The 21,641-nt window shown below is 46.1% G+C and overlaps 1 protein-coding gene and 1 long non-coding RNA gene across 2 annotated transcripts; one reads left to right on the plus strand and one right to left on the minus strand.

Annotated features, from left to right (window-relative positions):
• Positions 1–211: 211 nt before the first annotated feature.
• On the plus strand, positions 212–13,994 carry LOC309515444. Its single transcript, XR_014212476.1, has 4 exons — positions 212–433; positions 11,205–11,326; positions 11,793–11,916; positions 12,733–13,994. It is a non-coding gene; the product is annotated as an uncharacterized lncRNA (long non-coding RNA).
• ACBD7 (acyl-CoA binding domain containing 7) lies at positions 13,809–20,586 on the minus strand. Its single transcript, XM_082193241.1, has 4 exons — positions 20,430–20,586; positions 14,240–14,357; positions 14,087–14,149; positions 13,809–13,983 (listed from the first exon to the last, which is right to left on the minus strand). Exons 1-4 carry the CDS (start codon positions 20,439–20,441, stop codon positions 13,910–13,912), a joined length of 267 nt encoding a protein of 88 aa, XP_082049367.1. The 5' UTR covers positions 20,442–20,586; the 3' UTR covers positions 13,809–13,909.
• Between the last annotated feature and the right edge of the window lie 1,055 nt (positions 20,587–21,641).

Consider the following 21,641-nt stretch of genomic DNA (forward strand, 5'->3'; position numbering starts at 1 on the left):
ATCGCAATCGTGCTTGCTGATGCTGCAGCCAGAGGCACAAAGCCAGAATCTTAAGGATTTCTTACCCAGTGGCGTAGCTTGGGGGGTGCAGGGGGGGCGGCCGCACCGGGCGCAACATCTGAGGGGGCGCGCTCGCACTCGCAGCTCTCTGCCCCTACCGGGTTAGGGGGCGCAAATTACTTGCCTTGCCCTGGGTGCTGACAACCCACGCTACGCCACTGTTCTTAACGCTGCCAAAACTTCTAATTATGGATCGCATTTGAGTCCGTGGGACACACCATGGTTTGGGGAGGGTCCCCTCTGGAAACTGAGAAGATCCATGCTATTTAAACTTTTGCACCATGGAACCCCCGATGCGTGGTTTTCCCAGGGCAGTCTATGCGCACTGATATGATCTGATATGTGATTCTTTCCCCCTAACAATTCTTTCCAGGTTACTCCCTTCAGAACTTTTCATAGATGTCTTATGTGTAGATTTTCTGATCCTAGGTATTAGAGTTCCTGTTAACCTAGCAGTTTGAAAGTACGTCAAAGAGCAAGTAGATAGATAGGTACCGCTTTCTGTGCACTGCTCTGGTTCGCCAGAAGCGGCTTAGTCATGCTGTACGCCGGCTCCCTCGGCCAATAAAGTGAGATGAGCGCCGCAACCCCAGAGTCGGTCACAACTGGACCTAATGGTCAGGGGTCCCTTTACCTTTACCTTAGGTATTAGAGTTTTTTGGAAGTGACATTATTCAGAAGAATACAGACATTAACAAAAATGCAAGAAGACTGCAATATAACACAATCATAATTATTACCACACCCGTACTACAGATTGCAAAAGGTATGGAGGTATTCCCATGAACAGTGTATATAAATTAGTCAGCGCATCTCAGAAATTTACTTCCGGTGTTGTATTAGTAAGGATATTAGCGGGGCCCTCTACAACATTTCTAATACCAATTATATAAGTAACACAATCAAAGCTAAAATTAAGCCTCAACTGAAACTGGTGTATGTGTGTGTGTGTGAGAGAGAGAATGAGAGAGAGAAATCTTGTTTGCTCCAAACTTCACAATTTTAGTTACTGTTCTGAAGCCTTGCAAAAAGAGGGAAATGTTCACCCATTCAAAGTGAAAGTATGAAGCACTGGCCTTTCTCCAAGCTGGCTTTGTGACATCATCATTTAGCCGAGTCTGATTGCCTGCAGGATAATGTGACATCATCACATCAGGAAAAGGTAGATTCAAGTTCATTTCCAGTCTTCATTTTGTACTACGGTGAGAAGGCATCTGCCACATATAAATAAATGTCTTGATAGCTCATCTGTTTCTTGGAAGGGTGGGCCACAAACAAATGCGTAGTTGACAATTCCGACTGCTGAGTGTGGCATCATGCCTGTTTCAGATGACCAGGTCATCTTTTAAACATATTTGTATCCATATTAATCCATAGCATTTAATATTTCTTAAGGGAACATGTATTTATTTTTATTTAAAGCACAAGCCATTTTTAATACTTGCAAAATAGTCTTGGAGCAAGGCTTTGAAGTGTCAAAGATAATCTGTGCTATGTGGTTTACCTAGCCATTTATTTACTTGATTTATATACCACCTTTATCTTCCAAGGAGCTCAATGCTACCCTACTCCTCATTTCATCATCACAACAAGCCTGTGGGGTAAGTTAGGCTAAGAGATGGTGACTGGCCCAAGGTCACCCAGTGAGCTTCCTGGCTGGGTGGGGAATGGGACCCTGGTGGTCTCCCACGTCATAGTGCAATACTCTTAACCATCATGCCACACTGGAAGAGTCATACAAACTCTAGTGCGTTCATTCCCACTGAGACCCCACTGCTTAAATAACATTTTGTTGTGAGGATGAAATGAAGTTCTGGAACCCAGCTTATCTGACATTGACATATATAATCATTGTGCCAATGTGGAAACCTCATTGTTTGTTGGGTCACTGCCACCCCCAAACATGGCTTGACTGTTGCAGTGTGGCAGATCATCCACAATTGGCTCTCATGTGTTGTGTTAAGTTTATTCTGGTTTTTGTTTTCTCTTTTTCTACAATATGGACCCACTGGTCTGCTGTACAGTGTTATATTTCTGCCAGTCAGTCATAAAAACATTGGAAGCTGACTTGTACTACACAAGATTAGAATTGTGTGGCCGGATTTCAAACAACAGTCCCTTCCAATCCCAGCCCTACCTGAAGACACCAGAGACCTCCTGCATGTAAAATAGTTGCTCTACCAAATGAGCTATGGAGGTTCTTCTCAGTTATTTATCAAACTGTGGCTACTTGATCGGTAATTAGTCAAATGTGGGGTAAAGTAAACAAGTCAGAAAACCAGTCTGAAAATCTCCAGTTTCTACACTCCCACCAACTTCCTTAATTTTAGATGTGACTTGTCAATAGTTCCAACAACCCCACTCCAAATCTGGAAGCTTGTGTTTCTTGGATTAGATCTTCTCATGGTCTTCCAACTGCAGATGGCCTCGCATCCAGTCTCCCATATCTGTATTTCCAGTACTGGAAGTTTATTCCATTTGCTTCTGGTGTGGCCTTGCCTTGCCTCTTTTTTGTCCTTATGACAGACGTGACTAATAGGATTGTAGAACTGACACCCACTATATCCAAGTTGATTCTGGTTTGTAGTTCTTTTGAAAAAGGATCTATGGGGATTGGGGGAGGGCTTTCCACAGGGGGTGTTTCAGGTCTGTCTGCATTTCCAGCATCCATCTGTTGGCAAAATGCCTAGATGTTAAAGTTCACTGGTGGTCCAGCAGACCTGATGCAGTATTTTTTTTGTTGAATCAACCTGAGTATATCACATCAGTGTCTTTCCTCAACTAGCCTCCACCTATCAGCCAACTTTACAACCAGTCAGGGAGCAGCTGCACCTACTGTTGGCCTCCCTGCCTTCCACCCCACCAGCCCCAATGAGCACCAGCAACCACTGCGGGGATGGTTCAGTTAGTTCCAGCTCCCCGGTGTATTTCCACATAGTCAAGCAAAGGTACGTGTGGTTTAAGTGAAGCACCCATGTTATGTACTGAGTTGAATAGGATCCAAACTGAAGCAGTCTGATTGGTCCTAGAACAATAGGATCCAAATTGCAGCAGTCTGATTAGTCCTAGAACAATAGGATTCAGAATGCAGCAGTCTGATTGGTCCTAGAACAATGCAGCAGTATGATTGGTTGGCAGGAACCACCCAATCCTGCTCCAGATAGAAGTGAATCCACAACCTGATTGGCTTACAGTAGAATTCCGGAATTAGCCAATCATGTGCAGCCCATTGTGTAAATAATGTATATAAAGCAGATACTGTGAGGGGACTTTCATCCATTCCTCCTCACCACTATGAGCTGAATAAAGAGCATGAAATCACTTTGCGACTCTGAGTACAGTATATTTCAACCCACGAGAACAGCAACCTCTCACAGTCAGACTGTAGGGCATGTTGCAGCTTGAATGTCCAGAAGATGGCAGTGTTGCCTACAACAGTCGCAAGTACGGTACTTTGAAATCCTTTGTCCTTACCAGAGTTTCAGCAGAATCTTATACTATGTTTAGTTTGTCTAAAAGATGTAGTTGTTTTCTTTCAAACCATCCTCTGCATTTGACTTCTTTGCCTACTTTAAAAAACAAAAACGTGTGTATTGGCAGTTTCTGAACTTCTAAGTTCTGTCTGTTGGTCGTAGCCGCAACAGTGGACATCATTTATCGCACTATAAATAAATCAGGATGTTTTGCCCAGCGAGTTGGATGAGTATTTGTGACTCCATTAACCTGCTTGCGATAGCCAGACAGAGCATAACTGATATTGTAGAATGCCGAACTTGCAATCTAAATTAGTGACTTTTAAATTGTTACGGGAAAATTCCGGGTGCGGAGTTGTCCGGCCACCCGGCTCGTCGGACTAAGTCCGCGGGTCCTAGCGGAAAAAATAAGTTCAGCCGGACACAGGAGCAAACAGCGGAGACCCAATGTTTATTGCGCAACAGGTTCAAAATGGCATTGAACCCCGAGGATGGGGCGACATTGACTTTTAAAAGTTCCTTCCGATTCCCAGAATACAGTGTGAGAAACGTCATGCATACATTATGGATAAGTTGGGTCTCACGGGTTACATCATGAATATATTTAAGAAAGGCGGGGTTACAGTAATTAACATTTGAGATAAGGGAGGGGGAAATATGCAGAGTGAGAGATATGCGTAGGTAAACACTTCCTGAGTACCGGTGGTAACAAGACAATAGTCCAGAGATATGCATGGTCTGACACCTGGCATTGCCCGGAGGTGTGATCTGAAGGGATTAGAAAGTTCCTGTGTACGTGACTTGTCATCTCAGGGATTATGGAAGTAGGAATAGCATCATGGAGTCTAGAGGAAACTGAATTGAATGACACCAAGAGCAAGGAAATCGGAGTTACGGTTGATTTTATATCAATTTCTAAAGGTTTCCATGCTTCCCGACCTATTTTGTACCGTCAATCAAGGGTCGGAAACAGAACGGATATATTATAGCAGGAATGGATACATTGTAACAGGATTTTGACAGTTTTACGAGGTTTCTGGTTTCGGATCCATTGTTCTCGCCACGGGGGGTCGTCAGCAGCTTGTTAGGAGTGAAATGAGGCGTGCAGTAGCTCCTGAGCTAGCTCCTGCAAGGCGAATGCATGACTGTGATTGGCTAAAGCGGAGTTCAGTATAGTGAATGGAGATACATTGTGATGCGGTCTACTCACGTTAGGAATAGGGCGAGAGGAAAGCATAGAGAAGATCGGGGCTTATTTCGCCCGTATAGAGAGAGGAAAGGGGAGCCTTTTGTTAGTGGGGGCAGGGGTATAGTGTGGTGCTTATGCAACGGTGTGGGGGCTGAGGGTCGCAGACAGAGTTGGGTACAGTCGAGGTCATCGCCTTGGGCCCGTTCAGAAAGCAATGGGGGAGCATCCATGCCCCCCCCCTCCTTCTGTATCAGTCCCCCATTCGGAGATAGATTTGCATCAAAGTTCTGCAAGAACTTGCAAATCCTTTCTCCGCACCCTATACCCCTGTGATTTCATACTCCCCTTCGCCAAGGTGTCTCATTTGTACATATTCAGGAAAGACAGGAGCGCTGCGGGAGCGGGAATAGGCTCGAAGGGAAAGAGGAGCGGATTGAACAGGGAAGCGGAGAAGAGAGCAGCAAGGAGAGACACAGTGTATGGCACAACAGAGCACTGAGATGCAAAAGATAACAGTAAGAATCGTGAGAAATACGACCTTGATTAATTGTCGGAGCCACCCCAGCTTGGGCAGCCATCCCCACAAGTCGGTGTCAGACAGTCCTTCGTGTTGTATCTCGTGTAGTCTCCCTGCTAGCTCGTGGATGTTATTCAAATGTCCAGTGATGTTTAAAGTTTGGTCAGTTACATATGTGCAACACTCCGTACCTATTAAGGCGCACGTCCCTCCTTGGCTAGACAGCAGAAAGTCCGTGGCAATTCTCGTCTGTAAACTTAGCTGTCTCACTTCGGACAGCTCTGACACCAGGGAGTCTGTGATCTCAGTTGCCTCCTGCATGAATTTGAGGAGGATGTCAGTAAGCCGAAGGATGTCGACGTGGTTGGATCCTGCCCCGTAAGCAGGAAAGAGTGCTCGACCCACGGTTTCCCCGTTTGCGGCGACATCGGATAAGTCAGACAGTTGCTTCTTCTCCCTTTTATTTCTCTGTCTCCCAGGGGGTAGATGTGGCACTACTCTTATTCCGGGAACGATGTACCCGACGAAGCAAGATCCAGACATATGGGGGCTGACCCAGGTATAAGCGCGATGGCCACATACCCAAAACAAGCCGCTGAGATACGACTCCATCCTCCCCGAGGCGAAGGCTTGTAGTAACATAGCGTCGGCGGGTTGGGGCTGCCAGAGTGGGGGGTGACCGATGACAGTGGCCCAAGCGAGGGTGAGGTTTGGGAAGGTCCGGGATCCTGTCACGTCCGTAATGGTGGCATGGCCGGTGGATAAGAGTTCTAAGTTGGACGCACAGGTACTGGAGCCGATGAAAGTCCCTTCCCCGGTAAAGGTGCGGCAGAGTGGACCCTTGGTCGGGCCAGTGAGGTAAAGGTATTGATGGGTCAAGTTCAACGTGGTCAGGTTCCAGGAGGCGACATCCCCTGACCGGAATTGTTCTATGGTGACTGGGACGGGAACGAGGGGGAGACTCTGTTGAAGGTGGCTGGGCGCATGGGCGCAAATCCAGCATTCAGGGTAGGGTGCCTCCTTGGCCACCTGGCCGATGAGTTTAATATAAGAGTTCTGTTCCCAGGAGGAAAGGAGATCTTCTCCGGGGAAGGAAGGGTCAGCGCCGAGTTTCCGTGGTGCCGTGCCGAGTGGATGAAGGGGGTCGGTGGTATTTAGGAGGCGCCTGTCTTTGGCTATGCCCCCACATCGCAAAGGTCCAACGTTATCCCATGTGGGGGAGCGCGAGGGATGTGCTGGATGGTACCAACCTTCTAGGTATTCTGCTCCCCTCCAGTCGTGGGTAACTCCGAGGTTCCAAAGGCAGCAGAACTTTCTTACGCAAAGTCCTTGTAGTTGTGGTTTTCGGGGTTCCGGGGTCATGAAGAGGCATTGGAATCCGAAGATTAAGTTGTCGGAGGGATCGGTTGCATCGGTGTAGGATGGTGCAGCCCCTCCTTTCTCAATCTCGGTCCAGTTAGGGTTCCTTAAGAGTTCTCCTTTACCGAAAAGGAAATGAGTCCCGTTCTTGCAGGTGAGGCGGTAGTAAGAATGGTCAAGGGTGACCGCGGCTGACCCAATTCGGTGTAAGGTTTGGTCTCGAATGAAAAGTTCCCAATACTCGTTGTCAGTTAGCCGGGGTACGAGGGAATGTCGCAGCAATGTCCGAGACTCGGGGAGGCAAAAGTCAAAGTCCCCCATTCGATCAGGGTTTGACTTTCCACCCGTCTCGAGTCGGTGATAGTCCAGGAAATGGTAGTCTGTGGGTAAGCCAGTACAATGATCGGTTGGCATGGCCGAGGAGTAGGTCAAAGTCTGGTAGGCAAGAAAGATGAAGAAGTTCATGGTTAGAGTTCGGAGATGGGGAAGCATTGGGTATAGGGCGGTCGAAAGGCCGTGGGAACGCGCTGTCAGAACAGCTGTCAATGGAGCTGTCAAAGTGCGCTGTCAGTGGAGCTATCAACGGAGCTGTCAAAGAGCGCTGTCAGGAGAGCTGTCAACGGAGCTGTCAGGTGAGGCGTTGCAGCGTTTGAGGCGTAGCTTGAGGGCGTCGGTGTCTGGGATGATTTCAGATGTCCAGTTGGGTGGCGTGGCGTGTGGTCCGGTCTGTTGAGCCCGACTTTGGCCCCGATCTGCTGGTCCGGTCTGTTGAGCCCGACCTTGGCCCCGATCTGCTGGTCCGGTCTGTTGAGCCCGACCTTGGCTCCGATCTGCTGGTCCGGTCTGTTGAGCCCGACCTTGGCTCCGATCTGCTGGTCTTAATTCCTCGTCGTCGTCGATGTAGGAGGTTGGTGGGGAAGGCGGGGAGTCGAAGGTGTAATCCTCTCCGTGGCTGTCTTGAGTCTCCAGGGGAGGTGGTGCCGACTTGCACCTAGTGTGATGTATCCACGCGGCCTTCTCCCCCACTTTTACAGCGGTCGGTGAAGTCAGAAGTACCTGATAAGGTCCTTCCCAAGTTGGTTGTAGGGGTAGTTTCGGATATACCTTGACTAGAACCCAGTCCGCTGGATGAAAGGAGTGGGCTTGGGCGTCGATGGGCAGGTTCTGTCCCTCGACGGCTGCGTAGTGGTGGAGACGTTTTAGCTGTATCTGGAGCTGAATAACATAATTAGTGAGCTCTGTTTCCCCCACCTCGAGTTCTGAAAGGGGGTATAGGGTATTGTACACAGGAGGGGGTCTCCCAAACAGGAGTTCGAACGGTGACAGTTTTAATGGTCCAGTTGGGGCACTTCGAATGTTATGTAGAACTAGTGGAAGTGCATTCACCCATTTCAGTCCCGTAGCTCGGCAGAGCTTTCCCAACTGTATTTTTATCTCCTGATTCATCCGTTCCACTTGACCAGAAGATTGTGGGTGGTAAGGGGTATGTAAGTCCCATTTTATTTGGAGGGCTCTGGCGACTAGTTGTACTATTTCTGCGGTGAAGTGGGTTCCCCTGTCACTGTCCAAGCGGCGGGGTATTCCGTATCGGGGTATGATGTCTTGAAGGAGGGCTCTGGCAACTACTGAGGCAGTGGCCTTTCGGCAGGGGAACCCTTCTACCCATGAGGAGAATTGGTCTATTATGATCAAGGCGTGCTTGAAACCCTGGCATAGTGGCAAATCTATGAAATCTAATTGCAAACTTTCGAAAGGGACAAAAGCCCATTGTCTAGCCCCTGGCGGCCTTTTGGGTTGGCGTTTTGGGTTGAACGCGGTGCAGGTAGCACAATTCTTGGAGGCTGCAGTGGCTGCGGCAGCTAATCCTGGAGCAAACCAGGATCTCTTAACGTGTTCGATTAACCTTTCCTTTCCCCAGTGTGTTTGTTGGTGGAGGACCCTCACCAATTTTGGAGTCCACGCTTTTGGAAGGACGGCTCTGCCATCGGGGAGGGTCCAGACCCCAGCATGGTTAACTGCGCCTAGGGATTCCCACATGGTCTTTTCTTCGTCTGGGGCAGTATGGTACATTTGTGAGGGATCTACATTTAGGGGGAGTTGTAATGCTTGGAACTCTGACTCATTTTGCGGGGGGCGGAGTGCAGCTGCTTGGGCTGCCTTATCAGCGCGCCTATTTCCTACTTCCTTCGCGAAGGGTTTGAGAGCTCTATCTATCTGGTTTTTTATGTTTCTTTTCCGATTTTCCTTACTTCCTTACTCCTATTTCCTATAACCTGGGGCTCTCTTCCACTCTGCCGGTCCCGCCCAATTCACCATGGGCAACCCCTCCTGGCAACCTCCTACCTATCGTCACACTCTCAGGAAAAGGGGCCCTACTGGACGCCCGCGTAGTGCGATGCCAGATCGGGTGATCCCTGGACAGGTTTTCGAATCGAAAATCCCCCTTGCTTTCGGAAGCGGGCTCACGCACGATACACGTGTTACGTGGCCCGACCGGTGCGGCTGGGATTGGTGACAGAAAGCAAGACCACTTCCCGCCCCCTTGCCGGGCGCTAGAGAAGTTCGGAAAGAGAGCTCCAACCCCTTGCTTTCAACTGGGATGTCCGTTGCGGAGAGTCGGCTGTCTTTCAAGTCGGCTCTCTCCGTCTTACTTTCGGACTCCCAATTGGTGCGGCTGGCTGGAGGGTTTAGAGAAAGAGATAGAGCTCAGAGCCCCCCTTTCGGGCTGAGCGGTGGTCCACGGTCTCTCTAGCCGGACCAGGAAGGGAAAGGTAAGAAGGAGCGATAGGGAGGAGGGCAGAGATTCAGTTGCCAGGAGACTTCCACCCCTTCCCACCAGTGCACTGGATTTTCTTCCCCTATACTCACGCGTCTTCAACGTTGATCCCGGGATCGAAGAAGCCGGCTGGATGTCCCTTTGCTCCCCAGCTGAACTCTTGGGACGTTTGATTACCGCCCGGAAGATGGCCGGGGGTCCAAAGGATCTTCTCGGGCAAAAGGGCCCGGAGCCGGCTGAAGATTTCGGGGCCCCCGGTCAGCAACACGGGAGAACCGCCCGTCCCTGTTCAGGCGCCAACTGTTACGGGAAAATTCCGGGTGCGGAGTTGTCCGGCCACCCGGCTCGTCGGACTAAGTCCGCGGGTCCTAGCGGAAAAAATAAGTTCAGCCGGACACAGGAGCAAACAGCGGAGACCCAATGTTTATTGCGCAACAGGTTCAAAATGGCATTGAACCCCGAGGATGGGGCGACATTGACTTTTAAAAGTTCCTTCCGATTCCCAGAATACAGTGTGAGAAACGTCATGCATACATTATGGATAAGTTGGGTCTCACGGGTTACATCATGAATATATTTAAGAAAGGCGGGGTTACAGTAATTAACATTTGAGATAAGGGAGGGGGAAATATGCAGAGTGAGAGATATGCGTAGGTAAACACTTCCTGAGTACCGGTGGTAACAAGACAATAGTCCAGAGATATGCATGGTCTGACACCTGGCATTGCCCGGAGGTGTGATCTGAAGGGATTAGAAAGTTCCTGTGTACGTGACTTGTCATCTCAGGGATTATGGAAGTAGGAATAGCATCATGGAGTCTAGAGGAAACTGAATTGAATGACACCAAGAGCAAGGAAATCGGAGTTACGGTTGATTTTATATCAATTTCTAAAGGTTTCCATGCTTCCCGACCTATTTTGTACCGTCAATCAAGGGTCGGAAACAGAACGGATATATTATAGCAGGAATGGATACATTGTAACAGGATTTTGACAGTTTTACGAGGTTTCTGGTTTCGGATCCATTGTTCTCGCCACGGGGGGTCGTCAGCAGCTTGTTAGGAGTGAAATGAGGCGTGCAGTAGCTCCTGAGCTAGCTCCTGCAAGGCGAATGCATGACTGTGATTGGCTAAAGCGGAGTTCAGTATAGTGAATGGAGATACATTGTGATGCGGTCTACTCACGTTAGGAATAGGGCGAGAGGAAAGCATAGAGAAGATCGGGGCTTATTTCGCCCGTATAGAGAGAGGAAAGGGGAGCCTTTTGTTAGTGGGGGCAGGGGTATAGTGTGGTGCTTATGCAACGGTGTGGGGGCTGAGGGTCGCAGACAGAGTTGGGTACAGTCGAGGTCATCGCCTTGGGCCCGTTCAGAAAGCAATGGGGGAGCATCCATGCCCCCCCCCTCCTTCTGTATCAAAATTCTGTGTGTTCAAGAGAACGAGAGAAACAAAATAGAAATGAAAAAATATATATTCAAAAGCAAGGTGTAGAGTCAGATTTATGTTACTTTTGTAGTTGGGTTGCAATATTGATGTATTGAGCTAGGAGAGACCTACCTGCTGATTCCATCTCCTGCTATCAGTACTCCTGCTATGACATCACACTCCCAATAGCCTCATTTGGGGGGGGGGTGAAGTCTTTAACCATATTTAAGGGAGCCTTTAAACATTCAGAAAAACTTGAGTCACAAATGGCCCTAGCAGTGTGACCAGTTGCTGCTGCACAGCCTTGCTGCGCATCAAAAAAAGGACTCACCAATGCAACCTCGCTACTAATGAGCTTCTCTCCCAGGCAGTAGCAATGGTATATTTACCTGAGGTTTTTTTGGCAGGTACTGATGTTCACTGCAGCCTTTAAGGTGATGGCATCATGGCCCTGGCCAATGAGGATTTTTGCCCAGCCTGGGAATGTAACTGCTAATGTAGATTATCAATACTGCTATTATTACACCAGGTAATACCTAAATTGGGATGCGGGTGGTGCTGTGGGTTAAACCACAGAGCCTAGGACTTGCCGATCAGAAGGTCAGCGGTTCAAATCCCCGCAACGGGATGAGCTCCCGTTGCTCGGTCCCTGCTCCTGCCAACCTAGCAGTTCAAAAGCATGTCAAAGTGCAAGTAGATAAATGGGTACCACTCCGGCGGAAAGGTAAATGGCGTTTCCGTGTGCTGCTCTGGTTTGCCAGAAGCAGCTTAGTCATGCTGGCCACATGACCCGGAAGCTGTACGCCGGCTCCCTCAGCCAATAAAGCGAGATGAGCGCCGCAATCCCAGAGTCGGCCACGACTGGACCTAATGGTCAGGGGTCCCTTTACCTTTACTGATACCTAAATTGAAGATCTGAAATAGAAGTGGCTCTTCTGAAAGACTCAGTGAATTTTATTTTAAATGAAAGCATCAATTGGTTTTGTTTTTTTAAGAAAGGAAAAGATTCATCTGCCCTGAAAGCCCAGTGTTATTTAATAGTTTATTTGTCTGCTTTCAAGTGGCAGTGAAGCTCCTCATATTGCACATGGTGAGACAAAATGGACAGTTCGATAGCAGGTGGGTAAGTATTTCTCAGATTAAAAGTACAATTCACTGCAGAAATTTAGGTAGATATGATTAGGTAGGCCAGGAGAAACATATTAGAAAGCAGAAATATATTTTAGTGTTCTTCTCCCTTTTACAATCCATAAACAGCAAGTCCATTCACTTGAAGACCTTTTACATGGGAAAATTCTCAGCTTCTTATAAAACAGTGAACTGCAATTTTCTGTCCTGTGCAAAGGGCAAAAATTATTAATTTTGAAACATTTAATGGTTTTGTAACAATGAAGCAGCATCCAATTACTGAGTAAAGCAATTCCCATGGCTATCGTGTTGTACTGGCAACTGGAGTTTCCAGTCCCTTTTCAAGGAAAAAGACCAACCAGGCATCAAATGGGCACATTATCATGAATATAGAGTAGGTCTCTGAATGGCTCTATTGAATTTGTTGTGCAAGTCACATCCAATTTCTTTCCAAACTTGTAAACTAAACTTGGAGAGGAAAGCAAGTGTTGAGACAATTGAATCCTTTGTTCAGTAGATGTAAGAACACGTTCCATTAAAGAGATTCCTGAACTGCAGAATAGTGTTCACTGTGGCCAAAGAAATAAGCAGGCTGTTATAGCAGTTTAGTTCAGAAGCAAGCTTGGAATGATGGGAACAGCTCACTGCAATTTGTTGCATATTTGTATTGCTATGTTGTTTCTGAAGGGCTCACATAAACTTGAACCTCTTGCAATTTATCTGGAATTAGGTCAGTCGTTCCTTTGGATATTTTTTTGTTCCTCTGGCAGAGGACCAGGTTAACCATTTCCATTTTATCCCAAACAGTTACAGCTCATGGAAAAAACACTGAGATTTCAAGAACTGGCTAGTCCACTGAAGTAGTTCAGCACGTCCCGCTTCCTACATGGCGAGAAGTTCCAAGGCACTGGGCTGGGATAACCCAGCCAGATGGGTGGCAGATATCACCATCAGCAGCAGCCTTCTTCAATGATTTACCCCACCCAGAACACTCAAAGAGCGTTCTAGTTCCCTCCCACTGCTTCCTGTTCAGAATCATTAGTAGGCAACCTCCTCAGCAAAATAAATGTATGCCCAAAAATTTAAGACTCTAAAGCTGCAGTGAAATGAGATAGCATAAAGGCATTTGGCCTTAACTGATCCTTGTTCTAATTAGACATTGTTCAGTCATGTACATGAGGCCAATGGAGTCTTGGCTTGTTATGACTCTACATGCTTCCCCCAAAACTCAAATATATCCTCCTAAATCTCAAGATGTAACAGAGGTTGATGAAATCTGCGGAAGCAGAGATGATTACCTCACATTTTAAGGACTGTGTCATAAGTTGCAAATACGTTTTGATTGCAATCAGTCTTTTTTATTAATTTTTGCCTGTTAATTGGAATATTTCGTTCTTTTAAAGAAGAAAGTGTTTCGGATAATTAATAGGTAAATTGATTTTTGGGCAAGGAAATTGCATGCAACCAGAAGCAACTTATCACATTTGAGAAGTTTGTGTATGGTTTCATGTTTCTTTTGCAATGGGTGTGTAGGTGTAAATACATGATTTCAAAACCTTATGCCATCTGAAACGGTCCATCAGTGCAAGACAGCTCCTATCACAGCCAGCACTGGCAGGGCTGATGGGAATTGCACTACAGGTTCCCCACCTCTGGTGTCACTAGTTGGAACAGAAGTGCTACCAGTATTTCCTGTAAGTAAAACTAACCAGATGCATTATAATAGCCTAACATCACTGCCGCTCCCAAAGTAGTTGAATTATTATTTTTCTACCGCGTGAGTGCAAACTTTTATATTGACATGGGTAATGAGAAGATTGCTGTGAATATTTAAGTGGCCAAAACCATGAATATTACACTAGCTTAAAGAGGATCCAAAGAAGCCGTGTTCAAAGAAGAAAAAAGTTTATTGCAAATAATGATGTTCACATGAGTCTGAAAATGAGTAGTGCCCTTGCCTTTGAACTAATTGTCCAAAGAAAATCTACAGTCCATATTTCTCGATCATCTCATTTGCTTTAGAAATGTAAGCCTTCATGGCATCTTCTTTTGACATACCTGTAAAGGGGGGGAAATCAGCTTTATTACTATGCCTTATTTGTTATTTTCCCATGACATTATTTTGAATCAGAATAATAAAGAGCTGTAATAAATCCATCACCTTTCTTCTGGTTCCATGCTTCCCATTTTGCTTTGCCTTTCAAATCCAGCATCCCAGGACACTCTGCCAAAAGATAACAACTAAGTTTCAATAAAAACCATGCAAAGTATCTTTGAAATGAATATATAAACGTGTAGGTATGTACAAAGTTACCAATATTAATATTTCCCACGGTCGACTGCTTGTAGAGTCCATACAGTTCTTTTAGTTCATCATCAGTTGGTTTGGTCTTTAGTTTTTTTACTTTTTCTGCCACGGTGTTGAAGTCGGCCTGAAGAGAGGCAAAAAAACCCCATAAGAATTTCACTTAAAACAGCCATATATTGCTTCCAAGGAGTTTGATGCTTCAGGGAGGAGTCTCTCTGAGTCTCACCTGGTCATGCCAGAGACTGAATTTGAGACCTTCTGAAACAAGACAAATGCTCTACCAGCAAGTTATGCTAAGAAGCTTCCCATGCAATCAGCAGTTGCATGTAGTCAAGTTGTAGCATCGCTTGAATCTCACTCTCTTTCTCTGTGTAAGCTGCAATGCAGATACTGAAGACACTGGGCATCTTTCCAACTCTGTTCAATATCAGCTCTTTCAGCAAGCCGGGTTGTTTTTTGTTTGCCTTGGTATTTTTCTATTCTTGGGTATAAGGTTTCATTTGAAGTAAGCCAGTTTAATCAGTCTGACATGGCTACAAGAATGTCACATTATACTACCAGGCCAGAATATGCTCATCTGCGATGGGACCAATATTTAATACCACTTACTTGATCAGTCCTATGCACGTTGGTTCAAAAGTCCCAATGGACCTGCTCCGAGGGAGCCAGGTATAAAATGGCAGCCTTAATGCAGGTTTATTTCTCTGTAACACTTTAATGATCAGCAAGGGGCTAATTTGGCTCACTGATTTTAAAGCATGTTTATAGACTGGAATTACCTACCCAAGTTTATTTTTGACTAAAAAGCATGGGATTTTATTATTTCCATATCAGTATCACAGTGTTCCACCACAAAGCAGGTTTATGCTCATTTTATCCTAAGATTTCTGTCAGGCGGACTAGGGGGAGCTAGCAGCTTGCCCAGGGGTCAGCAAACTTTTTCAGCAGGGGGCCGGTCCACTGTCCCTCACACCTTGTGGGGGGCCAGACTATATTTTTTTGGGGGGGAATGAACGAATTCCTATGCCCCACAAATAACCCAGAAACGCATTTTAAATAAAAGCACACATTCTACTCATGTAAAAACACGCCAATTCCCAGACCGTCCATGGGCCAGGTTTAGAAGGCCATTGGGCCAGATCCGGCCCCCAGGCCTTAGTTTGCCTACCCATGAGCTTGCCAAAAGGCCTCATTTTGGGCTTCATGGCTGCCATCTGTTCAATATTCTGTCAGCTCTACTGATTTTCGACTTCACCGAGGTCAGAACTACATTACATGTGAAACACAGATACTGCTGTCAAGGATTCAAGTTCTGCTCCCGTGTTCAATATTATTTTTTATAGAAAAAGGTTTCCTTCCCATGGGTGGGGGGAGAGAATGGTTTTTGGCTGCAAACAGCTTCTTCTGCCCTAATCCTCTCAAGACCAAGTGTGTGGCTTGATATTTGCACTAATGACAGCTCCCAAGAGCAGGAAGCTCTGGATAAGTGAATCCAGTAACTCAAGGATAGAGCAAGTATACGTTTTTGTGAATTAGGTCCTAGAACAGACAATGATGTTTTTAAAAAGAGAAACGTATGGGACTGGAAAAGCTATTTTTCAGTTCTCTTTGTCAGTCTCCAAGAATCACAGATCATGTTTCAAGAATTCTAAATGAAGTACCTGACTAGTTTTAAATATGTATTTATATAACACATTGGCTACTTTTCCCACACAAAACCCCCTTAAAAATAAAGATGCTAGTCTAGAGTCCACATGGTTTAGCAATCTCCTTTCCCCTTTAGAGCAGAGCTAATTTTACAAAAAGCAAGACATGCCCAGCATCTTTTTATTCTACTACTTCAGGGTAACCTTGAGTCAGTGTCAATAATTCTCTCATCTGCCTTTGCTATGATTCTAAGTCACAAGAGACGCATTACAGTGATGCCGGAAAGGAGATACTGCTCCACTATACATAGTACAGCTCTTGTATTGACCCTTCTTTGCCAACAACTGACATGCATTACCCATGCCCCGATGGGTATATTGCTAAGTTATTTATTTGATTAGCACTGTGAAATCTCCAGGCAGACCTGCAGTTATATGCATGAGCAGTAGGATGCGTATTTTGCGCAAAGCTCATGACACAATGATCCTGCCAGAACTGAATGCCAGTTTGTGGCGAATCAATCGGGCTCTTTCCTCGCAAGTGCTCTAATATCTGTTATGAGAAATAAAAGGTCAGGCTAAGCATCGTGACTATTTTAACAAAGGTGTCATAAGGAACCTCTCTCTCCTATCAGAAAGTAAAATACTGCAAAGAAACAAATAATTCAGTATGAAGCTTTCCAAATAGGCAGACGGCCAGCACTAAAATCCGGACTCTTAATCAACTCATCCTTGGCTCACAAAGATGCAGTCGTCAACTCTTAAATTCCCATAAACTCTCCCCCCACAAACATTCATTAGATGAAACAACTATAGAACATCACTGAAATTAAACAATGAGCTACTGTGTTCCATTACAGAGCAGTTATAACAGGGCACCCATTCATTACTGTGTCCAATATGTGTAACCATAGTATCCATTCATTCATTCATGCTATCCTATTTTAGACCCACTGATACAAATACCGTTACAAATTCAGAGTTGGTTTCCCACCCTTCTGTTGATTAATTCTCACTATTCTTTCTTCCCACATGCTTCTATTAATATTAGAATAGTAGATTTAACTACACCTAGCCATAAAAAGCTTGCTATAAAATTATGGCGAACTATCCAGTTCCAGAGAGACGCAGGTGGTGCTGTGGGTTAAACCACAGAGCCTAGGACTTGCCAATCAGAAGGTCGGCGGTTTGAATCCCCGCGACGGGGTGAGCTCCCGTTGCTCGGTCCCTGCTCCTGCCAACCTAGCAGTTCGAAAGCACGTCAAAGTGCTAGTAAATAGGTACCGCTCCGGCGGGAAGGTAAACGGCGTTTCCGTGTGCTGCTCTGGTTCACCAGAAGTGGCTTAGTCATGCTGGCCACATGACCCAGAAGCTGTACGCTGGCTCTCTCGGCCAGTAAAGTGAGAAGAGCGCCACAACCCCAGAGTCGGTCACGACTAGACCTAATGGTCAGGAGTCCCTTTACCTTTATCCAGTTCCAGAGAATATGAATAGCCAATGGGATTATTACAAACTTGATCACCAGGAGCTGTTTTTCAAGCAATAGCAAGGAGCCAAAGAAACACACTTATACCCAAGTGCTTAAGATAGTCCAGTAGTTGTTTTTTTATATACTTTGAGCAGCAATTGCCTGCCCACCCCCAGCATGCACATCATACATTTAAAAGACATTTCCCCTCCCTAAAGAATCATTCAAACTGTAGTTTTTAAAGAGTGCCTCATGTTGTAGGCCTGTGAGGCGTAAATTAGTTCCAGTGATTTTTCCAGGGGCCAGAGAATGCACTTTAAACCCAGTGATTTATACACAGCCTAAATCATTGGCCTTAACAGGGCATGGGGTCCCATACAGGTGTTACAGGAGGAGATGACAAGTGTGGTGGGAAGATTAAAGGACAATCAAAGAAATATTTTAAAATTTTGGTGTAGTATAGTATAAGACGATATAGTATCAAAATATTTTTTTTCTTATTTGCAGAATATGGGTATATTTTCAAAATCAAGCACTGCGTGTTTCTTTTTGTTTTCCAATGTATTTCTTTTCCAGTTTCTTTTCTTATCAATTTCTTTTAATTATTATTCTGAAAGTGTGGCCTAGAGGGGAAAAGTTCTAGAACCACTGGCCTAAATCAATGCTTTTAAAAGTACCCTTTGGCTGCAATGCTATCCTGTATACTTAGGAGTAAGCCCCATTGATTACTGGGACTGCACTACTCATAGGACTGCACTGTCAACTCAAAAGTGGTCTGCCAGGGGCAATAGCATGGGAGGGGGGTTGCTATTGTGCAATGTAACCCTGACACCCTTTTCAGCATGCAGACCTACCTGTGCTTTTTAAAGGATACCAACCAGGGTGGCAATGGCTTTGTAGAAAGAAGGAATCCCAGTAAATCCCCCCTCTAGTTAAGAACATAAAATCTCATACTTCTTAGTGGGGGTGCTTTGAAATTATCTGATAAACTATATTCAGGATTGTTTGCGTAAAGTCACTTATGCACTTGCTCTGAATAGGAGAAAGAATATCTGTATTAGTTATCCCTAAATATTCTGTAATCACCTTGTGAGCTCTTTTGCAAATAGCGTATTACAGCTCACCCAGAAGGCACAGCTTGATTGCACAATATAGAATTGCCTAAATAAATGTATAAAATAGGTTTGTGACTGACTGACTGCATGCTGCAGCATCCTTTCTGGAATGCCAAAACTGAGAAGAAAGCCCCTACATGGCCATGCACTTTGGGGAAAAGACATTTATGGGGGGACCCCATTACATCACAAAGATGGCACACAAATATTATTAAAGAAACAACAAAATCTTAAAATCTATTTACTGTTGCAATTGATGGGGGAAAACTATTGTATTCTAACTGGATGCTAATCACTTTTGAATGCAGTTGTGTTTTTAATTCTACATTGTTCCGTTGCTTTATTACTGTTCTACATCTAGATGGCATTATAAGAGACAAGCTAGCAGCCATTCATTTAAATTGGAGCGGGTGGCTGTGGCTTGCATGTGTTCAGAGAGTCACAAAGACTGCATGTTACACAACAATCATCTGTAGTCCTCAAATCCCCCTTGCGAAAGATTCGGCCAAAATCCAGGCAGTTAAGCAGAGCTGCTGTGTGCAGAGTTTGAGTACTTCTGGGGGAGGGATTATTATGCTGCTGCTGAATCTGCCTTCACCAGCTGCATCACTTTAGCTCTTCCTAGCCCTTCTCTGCATGATGCTAATGCTGGCCCAGCAGAATAAGTAGGAAAGAGCTGAGGTCTGCACATCAGAAAGAGAAGAGGCTGCAGCTTCCGATCCTAGCATGCAAGTGGAGTGTTGCAGTCCTCAGACTTTGCGGGTCCCCAGCCATAAATGCTCCGATGGAGGAAGCCGTAAGTGTTTGTGCAGTCACACTTAACTCGGAGGGGAGACTAGCTAGCACATGCACAAAACATGAACGTGCAGCACCTAAAGGCAAGCAGTCTTTAAAGTGTCCCAAATCCTGAAAGACAAGACTCTCCACTGCTCCCCTATAATTCTCTAAAGCTGAAACCCCAAACCAGTCCATCAGGCAGGTAGGTCCCTGCCTTGTCCCCAAGCAATTCCACAGATCTTCTGCAACTGTGCACCGGAACTTGCCCAAGTTTATGGTTTCAACACTAAATGGATTGCAGCTCCCATTTGTGTGGTTGGGTGGGGGTGGAGGGACTCGTTTCATCACATTATACTTCATGAATCAGTACAGTGGTACCTCGGGTTAAGAACTTAATTCATTCTGGAGATCTGTTCTTAACCTGAAACTGTTCTTAACCCGATGTACCACTTTAGCTAATGGGGCTTCCCGCTGCCACCACGCGATTTCTGTTCTCATTCTGAAGCAAAGTTCTTAACCCGAGGTACTATTTCTGAGTTAGCGGAGTCTGTAACTTGAAGCGTCTGTAACCTGAAGCGTTTGTAACCTGAGGTACCACTGTACTAGCTGGAGGAGCTGCCAAAGCACGGCTATAACTGTCCAGGTTTTAAAGTTCTACCTCCTCAATTCTGTACCTACATACTTCAACATGAGGTGCAATGTTATGGTGACTTGGGGATCACTTAGTTGATCACTGCAGTGTTGACCCCTGAGCCAAACAGATGGGAGGGGGGGGGAATTCCCTTCCAACCAAAAGTTGTAGGAAATAATCAAATAGGGAAACTCAAGTCACACTTTTTTTAAAAGAGTGTATTACACAGCAATTCTATACATGTCTGTTCAAAAATAAGTTCTATTGAGTTCAATGAGGCTCAATCCTTCCAGGTATAGGATTGCACGGTGCAGGCATAGGATTTGCCTAAGAATAGCTTCGCTGGATTGGATCGAACCGAACCCAGCAGCCTATCCTGGACAGCACAGGAGGTCACTCGCCGGATACTGCTGCAAAACCTGGGGACCAGCAGCCCCCCCCCCGCTTCTCCTCCCCAAGTACCACTCTCGGCGCAGTCCAGGTCCCTCCAGAAGCTGCGCTCACGCCGCTGCTTCAGGCGCCGGCCGGCCGGCTCCCCCCCCCCCCGCGGTTCCCTTACCTCCAGAGTCATGGTGCACAACCTGCGACGGCTCCTGAGCTCTCCGCAAAGCCCCGCCCCCGTCCGGAATGAAGCCGCAGCTCCCTCTCGCAGCCCTTATTTATAATGCCATCGGCCCAAGCGTCCCCATTGGACAAGTAGGCACTGTGACGTCGCACCAGAGGCGCGAGCTCCCGAAAAGTGAGCCAAGTAGGTGATGCTGCTGCTGCTGCCTCGCCGCCTTGGAAACCAGACCAGCTGCGGAGAGGCAGCGCGCTTTGGTGATTGGCGGCTGGGCTTTGCGGCAGCAGCCCCATCGAGTCGCTAGGCGGCAGTGGTGAGCAGTGAGCGAGAGCGCCGAACGCTGTTAGGCGCAAACCCGCTCGCAATGGGCTGAGCTTCAAGTCCGACATGCAACAAAATGTTGCAGTGTACCATCGCTTCTGACGATGGGGTTTGGGGATCTGCTCTCCTCCGGATGTTGTTAGACTGCAGCTCTCCTCAGTAGCATGCCTGCAGAATACTCTCCCTGCAGAAAGCCACTGGATCCCCCTTTTTAAAGCCTCAAGGTGGTTGCTTAAGATTTTTTTTCCCCCATGCTATTATTGTCTTCCAATTAGGTTGACTTATTTTTCAGCTGCCTTTTGTTTATTGCTGATTTATTGTTTCACCGTCTGTCATACTGTACGTTTTAGTCTATGGTTCGTTTTATTGCATATGTTTATAAGCCTTGTAAGCTGTGTTGCGTATCTGTTCGTTTAAAAACCAGGATATAAATAAAAACACTATTACGACTGCTGAGAGTTGTTAGGAGTTCCCTATTTCCCTCACAGAGCTGCAATTCCCAGAGTTCTCTGGTAAGAAAAAGAATTGATTGTTAAACAGCTCTGTGTATTCTAGCACCGTGAGGGGAATAATAGTCTCCTAACAACTCTCAGCACCCTTTACAAACTTTCAAATCCCAGGATACTTTAGGAAAACTGTCCTGAGCTCTATGGATGAAGGATAGTACGGTGGTACCTCAGGTTACATATGCTTCAGGTTACAGCTAACCCAGAAATAGTGCTTCAGGATAAGAACAGAAATTGGGCTCCGGTGGCGTGGCGGCAGCAGGAGGCCCTTTAGCTAAAGTGGTGCTTCAGGTTAAGAACAGTTTCAGGTTAAGAACAGACCTCCGGAACAAATTAAGTACTTAACCTGAGGTACCACTGTATACAGATTTACTAAATAGTA

This window comes from Podarcis vaucheri, assembly GCF_965113315.1.
Source record: "Podarcis vaucheri genome assembly, chromosome: 12".
Classification (NCBI taxonomy): Eukaryota; Metazoa; Chordata; class Lepidosauria; order Squamata; family Lacertidae; genus Podarcis; species Podarcis vaucheri.